Source organism: Hippopotamus amphibius, chromosome 1 (genome assembly GCF_030028045.1).
Source record: "Hippopotamus amphibius kiboko isolate mHipAmp2 chromosome 1, mHipAmp2.hap2, whole genome shotgun sequence".
Classification (NCBI taxonomy): domain Eukaryota; kingdom Metazoa; phylum Chordata; class Mammalia; order Artiodactyla; family Hippopotamidae; genus Hippopotamus; species Hippopotamus amphibius.
The window spans coordinates 15065500-15078036 of NC_080186.1; the positions used below are offsets into that span (position 1 = coordinate 15065500).

Here is a 12537-nt window from a genome sequence, read left to right on the forward strand (position 1 = left end):
AGGACATGACAGGCAGGACAAGACTGGCAAATAGCCAGGCCTCACTGAGACTGGCGATTTGGGGTATCAGGACATGAGGCTTTTCTCTTTGCCTCTCAGAGGACATGTGGCCCCCTCTTGTCTGCCTCTGTATCAGCTTCATTCATCACTCACATCCAACCTTCTACCTTGACATATCTCTGGCTCCATCCTGGCTACTTTAGCTTTCCTTCCATATGACCTCACAACTCAAGCAGCCACAAGTGATTCAGGGCTCCTTTGCCTGCAAGTGAAACAGCACAGTCAAAATGGTTTAAGCAAAGAAAGGGAATTTGTTGCCTCATATAACTATTGAAAAGCCCAGGGCAAAGTCAGGTTTCAGGCTTGGCCAGATCTAGGCACTCAAATAATACGATTAGGAAACGCTCTCTATCACTGGGCTCAGCTTTGCTCTGGGTTGGCTTCACCCATAGAAAAATCCTTCCCTTGGTGGGGCAAGATCGTCACTGGAAAATCCAGACAAAGATTCTGCAAGCCTAACAACTCTGGCAGAGAGAACACTTCCTCCTGATAGCTCCAGTAATATTCCTGGGTGGAGTTGTCACTGGCTGAATGTTGAACCAGACCCTGTGGCCAGGGGAAATGATGCTTTGATTGGCAGGTTTGGGACACATACTCTACCCACAAAAGACAAATATGGCATTATTAGTGTTATTACTTGGACTGACATTGTGTGGGGAGGAAGCAGGCCTCTCAAAGAGAGACCCAATCAGGTAGGAGTTCACCTCTAATTAGCTGTGGTGGGGTGAGGATTGGCTCACACACCTGCTGCTCTGTCTACTCAACGCCTCTTGTTCTTCTGTGAATAGAATTCTCCTTTGTTTGAGGTCCTTCTCTTCCCTAATCACAAGATTCTGTGAGGGCTGCCAGTCACAGCCCTGCTGGTCACAGGAGAGGGCATGTGGCCCAAGATGACCAATCAGAGTCCTTCCTTGGGATTTTGCATCATTTAACCGAAGGAAGAAAGTCTGCTCCCTTCTTTCTAGAGGTGAAGCTAGGAAGACATGAGTAGGAGCATGAGTAGGAGTTTCCAATCTCATGCAAAAAGCTGGTTGGAGAGAACAAGACTCAAATGCAGAGAAAAAAGGAGATGGCAATGGAAAGGAACAGTCTTAATGAAGCCCCAAGTCTTAGTTTCATCGTTGCCAAGACCCAGTAGGAAGCTGCCTTTGCCACCATTTGGTTAAATGAGCCAATACATTTATCTTTCTGCCTAACTTGGGCAGCTAGTATTTCTTGGGTACATCCTGTGTGCCGGTACACTGTGCTAAATGGTCTCTACAGGTGATCTCATTTGATGCTCATAATTGTATGATTATTTCCTCATTTTATAGATGTGAGAACAAGGATTAGGGAGTTTGAGAGACTCGTTCAAACGGCCAGTAAGTAGAGGAGTCAGGATTCAAACCAGACAGACCGTTTCCAGAGCAACCGACAAAGGTCTAAAACCCTGAGTGAGTTGGGTGTGGATGGGGAAGGCATCCAAACATGAGATTAGTGCTGGGCACCAGCCTCACGCCCAGCCTTGGCCCTCAAGCTGCGTAGACTCTATATCATTGTCATGCTAGGCTTAAAGTTTTATTTTTTCACTATGAAATATGTACAGAAAAGCACATGCAAAATAATAAATAATTCAAAAATTATAATTTCCACTGTTTATAAATAACTAGAAAATAAATCTCATCTGTGTAACTATCGCCTAAGTCAAGAAATAGAACGTGATCAGCATTGCAGGAGCTCCACTGGGTGGCTCTCCCCAGGGAGAACCTCCTTCTCCTCGAGAGCTACCCTCTGTCTTAGACGGTCCAAGTCTCACCCTGTTGTCTGATTTTAGCACACATGTGCATATCTTGTTTCCCTAGCGAGTGAGAGGCTGACGGGGGGTGATGGTTGTAAAGACCATCCCTTCCACTGTATTTCTTTGCCTCCCCCACTTGCCAGGTGAGTAATAGGTGCTCATACACATTTGTCGACAGGTTGACTGGGATGGGCAAGAGCCTACTACACGTTGGGAACTGTGCCAGGTGTTTTACACATTATCTCATTGAACGGTCACAAAACCTCTATCAGGTAGGCTTGATTATCCTGCATTTCCAAACAAGGAAACTAAGGTTCAGGGAAGGCATCTATCACGCCCAAGGTCACACAGAGAATAAACGGTGGGACTTAGTTTTGAACCCAGGTGTGTCTGACTGAGGGCCCTCCGTTTTCCTCGGTTCGTTTTTTTTTGAAAGATTATTTTTAAAATTTTTATGGAAATATAGTTGATTTACAATGTTGCGTTAGTTTCAGGTGCACAGCAAAGTGATTCAGTTATACATATGCGTACCTCCACTCTTTTTTAGATTCTTTTCCCTCTTGGTTCATTTTGATGGGGGCGGGGGAGGTGAGGAAGGAAGGGAGAGAGGTGGGCGTAGGAGGGGTATGGTACGTGCAGTGACTGAGAAGGGCCAGAGCTGGACTGGACCGCCTGCTTTCAAACCCCAGCTCTGCCGCTCAGGCAAGTTCCTCACCTCTCTGCCTCAGCTGCCTACCTGAATAGGGACTTTGTGTCAATCCACCGAGATGACGAGATGACATGTCAAATGTCTAGCATAATGAATAACAGGTGGTTGTGAAGAACAAAAGGGTTAAGGAAGCTCTGAGAACAGTAGCCTGAATGTAGCAAAGCACTTGATGAACATTAGCCAGGATGATTGCTGCAGTTGTTTTAGAACTGGTGTACCCACAGCTACTTTGCAGGCTGTTTTCTTTTGCAGATTGACTCCAGTGAAGGACTTCTGGCTGATTGTCTGTGAAGAACTAGAGCTCATTTCTTCTGGGGATTCTAGAGGCCAATAGACTAGAGACCAGCTTCCTGCAACAGTGGCTGGCCTGAGATACAATGCCATATTTTCCTGTCTGACCCCACATCTGAGCAGAGCTGACCCAGGGAACCATTCTCCTGGGCCTGACATCAGGGCAGCCTTACCACAAGGTCAAGCTGGCTCTCAGGAGGGCTGGGGGCAGGGGTGCAAGAGCCCTCCTGCTACCTGGTCTGTGGCATTACAGCTTTCCTTTCCCAGGCTTTAGAGGGGCTGACGTTCATGGTGGGATTTTTCAGCAACCAGGAGCCTGGACAGTTCCTCTATGAATGTTGGTTGCAAGCAACAGAAACTGATTCTGGCTACCTAAAGAAAAAAATAATAATTGTAGGGAAGGAACCTGAGGGTTCACTGAATCAGCCAGTGACTCAAGGACCGGAGCTATGGGGACCCTCTGCTCTGCTGTTGCCACCTTAAACACTCACCTCTCCTCATCACAAGCTCCAGATTCCAGTTCTGGAAAAGATCATATGACCTATGTCATGTGACTGCTTCAGGTGAACCAGGAGGCGGGTAGAGGAAGGACCAAGCGCCCCAACTGGTGTAGTGGTTGCTGGTGGGACTCTCCCTTGGACAAGATTAGCCACAGGGCAGTTTCCTCAGTAAGGGAGGTGGGGGGCCAACAGAAGGAGCAGCTGAATATAAGACAGTCAAAGGAAACAAGACAAATGTCCACTTTAGTCCTGTCCTCTTGGAGCAAATAGGCTCATACGGTGGGTTCCTCAAGAATCTCGAAAGATAGACTTCCCTACTTCTCAATGCAGACAGGCTGCTAAGAAGCAGTGTGGGTAGTATATATATCCAGTCCATTCTCTGTATCGGCGTCCTTGTTCTTGTCACTGAGTTCATCAGTACCATTTTTAGATTCCGTATATGTGAGTCAGCATACAATATTTGTCTTTCTCTTTCTGACTTACTTCACTCTGTATGACAGACTGTATAGTCAGTGGGAAGTTGTTGTATAGCAAAGGGAGTCCAACTCGAGGATGGAAGATGCCTTAGAGGACTGGGGCGGGGAGGGTGGGGGGGACTCGGTGGGGGGAGTCAAGGAAGGGAAGGCATATGGGGATATGTGTATAAAAACAGATGATTGAACTTGGTGTACCCCCCCAAAAAAAAAAAAAAAAAAAAAGAAGAAGCAGTGTGGGGCAGTGGGAAGTGAAGAAGTAGCTTTAGAGTCAAACAGAAGGTTCAAATTCTAGTACCTCACTCACTCGCTTATGACCTTAAGGTCAGGTACTTTAATCACTTGGGTTTTAACTCTTTACTCCATGACATGGGGATAATAATTCAGTAATTCTCATATGATTGTTGCAAAGACTGAGGATAATTTAGGAACTGTGAACTCTGATTCCAACTCCGCCTCTGACATATTGGGCTCTATTTGGGGGGAAATTCACAGGGCTTCTCTGAGCCTCGATTTCCCATCTACAAAATGGGAGTGAGGGCTTAATCTTGGGAATCAGTCAGACTTGATTCTGAGCCTGACATTTCTACATATGTGCTACAAGACTCCGGGCAAGGTATTTCGCTGAACTTGAAGCAGCCCAGCTAAGGGGCCTGGTGTAAGCACAGGCACAGGATAGATGCTGTATTGGTTTCTAGGGCTGCCTTACCAAAGTGCCACAATACCTTGTTCCTTAAACAATAGAAACTTATTGTCTTACACAGTTCTGGAGGCTACAAGTCCAAGATCAAAGCGTCAGCAGGGTTGGTTTCTGCTGAGACATCTGGGAGAGAATCTATTCCAGGCTTCTCTCCTAGCTTCTGGTCATTTTCTGGCCATCTTTGGCATTCCTTGGCTTGTAGAAACATAACCATGGGCTCTGCCTTCACCTGCACATGACTGTCTTCTTCCTGTGTATTTTCATATTGTCTTTCTTCTATGTGTATCTGTCTCTATGTACAATTTCCTCTTTTTTAACAAGGACACCAGTCATGTTGGATTAGGACCCACCCCGATGACCTCATTTTAACTTGATTATCTCTGTAAAAATCCTATTTCCAAATAAGGTCACCTTCTGAGATAGTGGAGGTTAGCGCTTCCCCATACATTTTGGAGGGAGGGGGACACAATTGAACAAATTAGTTTTCCTTTTTCATCAAAGTTCCTTAGCAAATAAAATTAAATATCTTGCTCAGTACCTGACACAGAGCAGACCTTCAATAAATATTTGTTGAATAAATGCATGGATGGATCTCAGATTCCTGAATTCTTCACAGAGTTCTCTACTGACCCAAGAAATATTCTCCCTTAAAAAAAAGGTGACTTCAAGGTTCTCAGACAAGAATATAAAGTTCATGTGAACAGCTCCAGACAGATTCAAGAGCTCAGATCTAATTTCTCTTTGAATGTGCTCTACGCTGTTCCTGTAGCCTGAGAGATTGCAGGAAGGTCCTTCATTCCAGGAAATGTTTTTCATTACCACAAAGAATTAATTGTTCCAGCAAAGACTGAAAAACTTCCTCCAGTCATTTGAAAAGAGCTTACTGTGATGAACAGGTACTATAGGGTGAGATGAGAACATGGCTGTGGGTAATGGGACAGGTGACCTCCCACAAACTTCTACCCCTGGCACCCACTGAGTCCCCCATCCAAAGGGAGGATGCTGTCTCTTAATTTTTCACTCTTCAGGCCAGGGGCCCACATACCTTGAGTGCTTACAAATGTTCTGGGAATGTTAGATCTGATACAGCAAAATGACTCAAAGTCTATAAACTCTGGAGTTGGACTTCTACAGTCTGGTCTTGGCTCCACTACCACCTCACTGTGTAATCTTGAGCAAGTTACTTAACCTCTCTGTTCCTCAGCATCCCTATTGGTAATTTAGAGGTAATTAATAATAGGATCTACCTTATAGCAGATGTGATAACATATGTAATACACCTTGCACAGTGCATTCAGACCATGTTTTCTTATATTACTGAGGATGCTGCTGATGCTAGGCTGGTTAATTGTGGAGGTAAATTCTAGTGCTCAGGTTTTAATACATTTCCTTATTAATAAGACAATAAAATAAGACGAGTCTGTTCTCATCATTCCTGTTGGGGCTTTCTAGAACTCAGCCCACGTCTCCTTGTCTTCTCCCTTCCTTCTTTACCTCCTTACAATCCTCAATGCTCAACCGTGGATTGTTTTACTATTTCCCCCACAACCCTACGAAATATGTATATAACCTATTTCATGGGTAAGGAATCTGAGACTCAGAGAGGTGCAGTGACTTCTAAGTGGTGAAGCTAGAATTCAAGCCAGGTATGTCTGACTTCAAGGCTGCAAAATAGGGAGATGGAGCTGATGGGGATAAAATTTGGCCTCCCCCTTGCAATTCCTCTCCATTCTTAGGACCTAAACCCAAAGCTCTCCACCAGATTGGCCTGTCTTGGACGACGCTCCTGCTCTGGACTGGCTTTTCCACATCATCACCAGAACTGGCCCCCTGCTCTATCACACCGAATGGGTCCCTTGGAACCTGTTCCATGATTGATGATAAAGGCAGACTGTTAGGATGTGGGATTCTTGTCTGGCAGCATTTTGAATCCCCGTGGGATTCTTGTCTGGCAGCATTTTGAATCCCCATGGAGGCCCTGGGAGGTGTGTGGCATCCTCCCCTACTTTACAGGTGAGCAAACCCTGGCTCAGAGAATTCTGTGATTCCTACTGGTCACACACGGGATCACAGCCTCGTTTTGAGCCTTGGCCTCCCTCTCTGATTTCTTCTACTCACATCCTTTTGCAGCATCGCCCATTTCCTCTGTTCCACTCCAGGGCATCCTGGGCTGAAGTTAACCTCTGGTGCTCTCTGCCCCCACACTGCCAGGGGTCAGAAGGTACTCAGGGACCAGCTGGGCTTCAAAACAATGGGACAGAAGTGTCAGGACATCTTTGCCCATGGGGACGGAGGGCACACTGGTTGAGGGCCATGTGCCAACATGGCTCCCTTCAGGGGAGGCTGGCACTCAGTGGTAAAAGTCAGGAAAGCCATCCCATTTTTATCATTCTCTTTTCTTTCTCTTTAGCATAGACAGTAGATTTCGGAATTCTCTGGCCTCTCTGATCACCTGACTACTGGAATTTGGAGACTCCTGATGTTAGTTTCCTATTCTCCCTCTCAAGCCCACAAGCAGCAACCAGCTTCCTGGTCATTTTGAAACTGCACACAAAGGAGGCAGCATGTTGGAGAAGAAAGAGCCCTGGGTTAATTTTCTAGGCGGCTCTGGCAGTGGCTGACTGTGCAACCTTAAGTAGATGAATTGCCCTCTCTGATCCTCAGTCTCCTCATCGGCAAGACTGTCTCTTCTTCATAAAGTTGTTATGAAGACTCAGCTAGATAATGGACATAAAGCAGTTAATGCAGTGCTTGGCACATGGGAAGCACTCTGTAAACATGAGCCCAATGTTACTTTGGTAGAAATGATATTGTCATTAGCAACTGAAAACTTGGTGGAGATTTTCTTCTTGGTGGAGGATCCAAGAATGAGATGGAATGGGAGTGGAGGTGAGTGAGGAAAGAACGTTCTTTCCCCCTCCTACTGGCAACCATCCCAAACTGCATATGCCCGAGGCCAGCTCTGGACATGCCAAACAATTCTTGTCATTTATTCATCCTGGGGAGACAGGGCGTTCTCCAGGCCCATTTGGCCTTTGCTTAAAAGCATGGGCACACGTACACCCAGACATACTCACCCACGCTCTCTCCCAGCACAAGGAGTTATAAGGCCAATAGTATGGGTGTCACAGGGTTGCCCTGAAAGTACCTTATAAGAAAAAGGAAAAAATTTTTTGGCAGGTTGCAAGAACAGCTAATTGCATCCAGACTTACGTGTTGACTTTTCTGTATGTTCTGTGTGTGACTCCACGGGGTATGTGACCCGTGTTCATTATTTGGGAGCCGAGCAGCACCCTCCGCTCCTGGGCTTCGGGGGACTTAGGGATAGTCCAGCCCTACTAGCTCATTTTGGGGAAGTGAAGCCCAGAGAGCCAGAAGGCCCTGCTCAGCAACACACACACAACCGCTGGGCCAGGGCCAACCCCCCCTGTGCTGCAGTGACCGTGTTCTCTCATCCCTTCCCGACAAAGGGACAGTCACTGTGAACGTGTCCAGCCTGCAACTGTCACCCCATCAGGAGGAAAGAGGGGCAAGGAGGGACAATGGATTGTACTTGAACCCCTCTGAGGTTTCAAGTCTGCTTCCCAATTATGGGGTCTTTGGAAGGAAATAATATGACATCCCATCTTTCACTCCCCTGTACCCTGATGGGTCCCTCTGGCTGATACCTGACTCCGGCAGCCATGGAAGGTTATTCCCTCCAGCAGAAATCTCCTCTCTGTTATGGAGCAGAAGTGGTTGAGAGAAGACACAAAAGCCTTTCAGATGACTGTGACTCTCTCAGGGCGAGGTGCCAAAGGTGGGGTTATTAGAGAGGACTGTTGCGTTTATGGAGTCTCTTATCTTTATGACAAAAGCTCAAACGGGCATTGGGATGCAATAACAAAGAAACAACACTCATAAAGATTTCGTTCAAGAGTGTGGGATCATGTGCATCAGATGGGCAGCTGGACCCGCCGTGGGGGGTTGGGGTAGTTCTTCTAACCCTGAGATTCTCTGTTAAGTTAAGGCCTGATGACATGGAGGTGAGAAATCTTGGTGGAGCTGCTGGGAGCAATTCCCAGACCCACCTGTGTCCTCTCCACTCCTCCCCACCTCTGCCAACCAAATGTGGGCGTCCCCCAGCAGCAGCGGAAGTACCACATCGCACAAGTTCTCCCTCTCCATTCCTGGGGGGTGGCTCAGTGGGAAACCCGAACTACCAGGACCTTTGGGAAGGTGGGAGGGGTGTGAGATGGGCAGCATTGGCGGAGCACAGGAGGATTCCTGTGGGCTCTGCCTTCCCAGGAGGGAAAATGTTTCACAGCCAGAAATAGAAACAAACTACCCCAAACAGACAAAACCAAACCACAAGAAAGCAAGAAAAGACCAGATACATAAATTGCAAAAAAAAAAAAAAGAGTTCGGTCCTATTTGTTCTGCCATAATGTCGATATTTGCAATACTTTCATCAAGGCATAAAAAGAAAAACCAGGAGGATTGGAATAAGAGGAACAGGAGGCCCCCACCCCACCTTGTGGCGATCAAGTAGTTTGTGCATCGTCCCCTATCCCAAACAGCTGAGCTGGGCTGTACCCTGGCCAGGCGTAAGTCTATTGTCCAAGCACACAGTTCTTGACCCAAGACAGCCATTCTGGCTTTGGCTTACACGTCCAGCTGGCATTTAGTCTCCCAGGGGGCCAGGCTGATACAGAGCCCCTTACCCTGTTCACTGTGACAGTCCATGGGCCACAGAGACAGAAGGTGCTGCAGAGACTGCCTGGTCAGAGCATGCTCAGGCGATGGAAGAGATCTCCCTGGGTTTCTGCTTTCTGCAGAAAAGCGTCCTGGGGGAGGACCAGCAGCTGTCCTGGCTGCTGGGGTTATAGCAGAAAAGCACGGACAACAGCAGGGCCAGGGGGATGAGGAAGCTGAGCACCCACCGGATGACGCCTGGGTAGATGAAGGGCAGGATGAGGACGAGGAGCAGGACCAGTAGGAGCAGGTGTGCTGCCAGGCGCCTGGCTGCCATGCGGTTAGCACTCGCCGTGTCCTGCTCATCCTCTCCTGCTAAGCTGGGATGCCCTGCTCTCAGGGTGGCAGGAATCACCAGCCCCTGAGGACACAGCCGCACCTCCTGGCCTGGCCAGGCCAGCCACTCCAGCACAGCCTCCTGGTCACGCAAACTGCAGATGAGGCCCCCGGGGACAGCAGTGACCTTGCGGCACAGTGGGCAGGTGATGCACCAGGTGTTGTCCTGCACACACAGCAGCAGCTTCAGGCAGACAGCGCAGAAGGTGTGCTGGCAGCCCAGCAGCTTGGGCAGCCGGGCACTGCTGTAGGGCTCCCGGCACACCAGGCACTCCAGGTCGCCATCCGTGGAGCTGCAATGACCCCCAGCAGGGCCCTCGGTGTTAGAGTTGGTGTCTTCTTTGGGGATAAGCTGGGGCTGCTGCGAGAGCTCATTGCAGGCCATTCTGGGCACGGGAGCCACTGGGACGTGGCGGCTCAGGGCCTGGGCACTGACAGGGTATCAACTGGTGTCGCTGGGACCTGGATGTGATCTGACTTCAGGCTTGGCGTCTCGAGCCTCCTTTTCCTTCTCGTCATCAGCTGTCTGGCACCGCTCTCCCAGGGCTGCTCAGCTTGTTTCTTGGCTCACGTTGTCCCTTCAGTTATTATTATTTCTTTCCTTGAAACCTAGGGTTAATCAGTAACTCAGGGGCCTGGAGACTTTGAATTGCTTGATAGAAGGGCCAAGGGGGCAGGGTCAGTGCGTAAATCAGGATTTTCCTGTTGCGGCTGGTGCCTCATGAGTACCCGTGGCTTGTGAGCCTCAGGATGTATTAGAATCACCCCCCCCCACCCCCCCCATCACCCCCACCCCAGGAGCCTTTCACAATGCAGGTTTCTAGGTCCCAAACCCAGAGATTGAGATTCAGCACGGTCTGGATGGGAATCTCAACGTTTGCATAGTTCATGAAACAGCTTCATGATTCTAACCCGGGTGGACTGGGGGGACCCCACTTTGAGAAACACCGCCACAGGTGGGTCTCAGACAACAGGTTTTGGATGTCAGGATCAGCGGGAAAAAGTTTATTTGTGCTTTGAGCACGTTTGCAAGCAGGCGGCCTTGTGAGGAAGAAAGAAGCGATGGGAAAAGTATTCTGAGTAGTGGGGGGGAGAAAGCCCAGCCCAATACAGTAAAACCCAAATAGTTCATAGGCGTTTATTACCTGCTGCTGCCATCCGTTTGTTTACTGTCATGATAGCTCTATTGACTGTTACTGATTCCCAAGCATCTCGTCCCTATCCTGCTGTGCACTTCACGTACCTAATAACAGGTGCCATTTGTGTGCCAGGCACACTGCAGACCCAGCCGTAATGAAAACAGCTGCGTTTATTGGCGCCTGCTTCGAGCCAAGCCTCATGACAGAGTCCTCCCCCGCGATCTCCCTGCATCTTGGCATAGCCCTGTAAGGAAGGCGCTGCCGAGGCCTGGAAGCAGAGGCAGGGTGTGGTCAGGGCAGGCCTGCTGGCTGCCCGCCAAGGGGCCTTCCATGTGGCCAGGACCCCGTGGAACCTACCAGCGTCCAAGGTCGGGTTCCCAGCCTCTTGGGTCTAGGAAATCAATCTTGTCTGTTAGTATGGAGGAAATTAGCCTTCAGGCAGCTGACTCAAGCTAACAGGACTCATGCGGGACTGAAAGATAAGCCACGTGGTGGTTAAGAAGCCTGATTCCAGACTTCCCTGGTAGCGCAGTGGTTAAGAATCCACCTGCCAATGCAGGGGACATGGGTTCAATTCCTGGTCCGGGAAGATCCCACATGCCACGGAGCAGCTCAGCCCCGTGAGCCACAACTACTGAAGCCCGTGCGCCTAGAGCCCTTGCTGTGCAACAAGAGAAGCCACTGCAATGAGAAGCCAGAGCACTGCAACGAAGAATAGCCCCCACTCACCACAATTAGAGAAAGCCTGTGTGCAGCAACAAAGACCCAATGCAGGGAAAGGAAGGAAGGAAGGAAGCTTGATTCCCATAATGGAAAAGAATATGAAAAAGAAAAAATATATATACGTGTAACTGAATCACTTTGCTGTACACAAGAAACTAACAAGATATTGCAAATCAATTATACTTTCATAAAAAAGTTAAAATTGAAATAAAGAAAATGTGGTTCCCTTACCTTGCCTTAATCGTCAGAGGGTGGGGTGTCACAATCCACTTCCTCAAAGCAACGCCTCGCTGAGGCCATGCTGAACCCAGGCTAAGCCACGTCATCCTTCTCCTGCTCCTGTCACCTGCTGAGGTCCACGGAGTCCAGCCCTTCTGACTCAGCGCTTTCCCCATCCCGAGGGGCAGGCTCTGCTCTCTTGCTTCATGCTTCCCGGCGGCCCCCTGTCTATGAAATCCAATTCTCCACCCTCCACCCCCACCATCACATCTCTTTTCCTCCTCAGCCTTCAGCCTGACAATCAGTTATTTCTTTCTATTCTGTTTTTTCCCAGATCCCGCTGAAGATCTAGGGAAAAACAGAATAGATCTAGCAATGGACGTCTGTTTTCTCCCCTAGTCCAGCATCCATTTCTCCTTCTACAGTGGCCAGTTTTCCTTTTGGGCAACCGCTGCTTCCCACTGTCATTCTGTGTGGTGGGCAGCTCCATGGAAGGGGAGAGGCAATGTAATTCAAGGCAGACTAATCAGAATATTCCACCCTGCCAGCTAAAAGGATTGGTTCAGACATGGGTATATGATCTAAGCGAAACCAAAGAGATTCAATGCTGGGACTTCTGTTGGGACGACTGACAAATTTCTCTTACTACTGGGTTTCCAAGATAGAGGATGGAAACCTGGAGTTGCCAGGGTCACACTGTATGGCACAAAAGAAAGATGAGAAAAGAATTAGAAAAAGGCCTGAAGACATTGAATGCCTGGATCCAGCCATACCTGAAAGAAGAGCTCTTTGGATTTTTTTAGTTATAATAACCTATAAAATCCACCCTGATTTTTATTGTCAGCTTGGATTGGATTTTTGTCCCTTGCAAGGGAA

The 12537-nt window shown here is 48.5% G+C and overlaps 1 protein-coding gene across 1 annotated transcript; it reads right to left on the reverse strand.

Moving 5' to 3' along the window:
• Positions 1-9284: 9284 nt before the first annotated feature.
• On the reverse strand, positions 9285-9965 carry RNF186 (ring finger protein 186). Its single transcript, XM_057749115.1, has one exon. The coding sequence runs from the start codon at positions 9963-9965 to the stop codon at positions 9285-9287; it is 681 nt and encodes a 226-aa protein (XP_057605098.1).
• Between the last annotated feature and the right edge of the window lie 2572 nt (positions 9966-12537).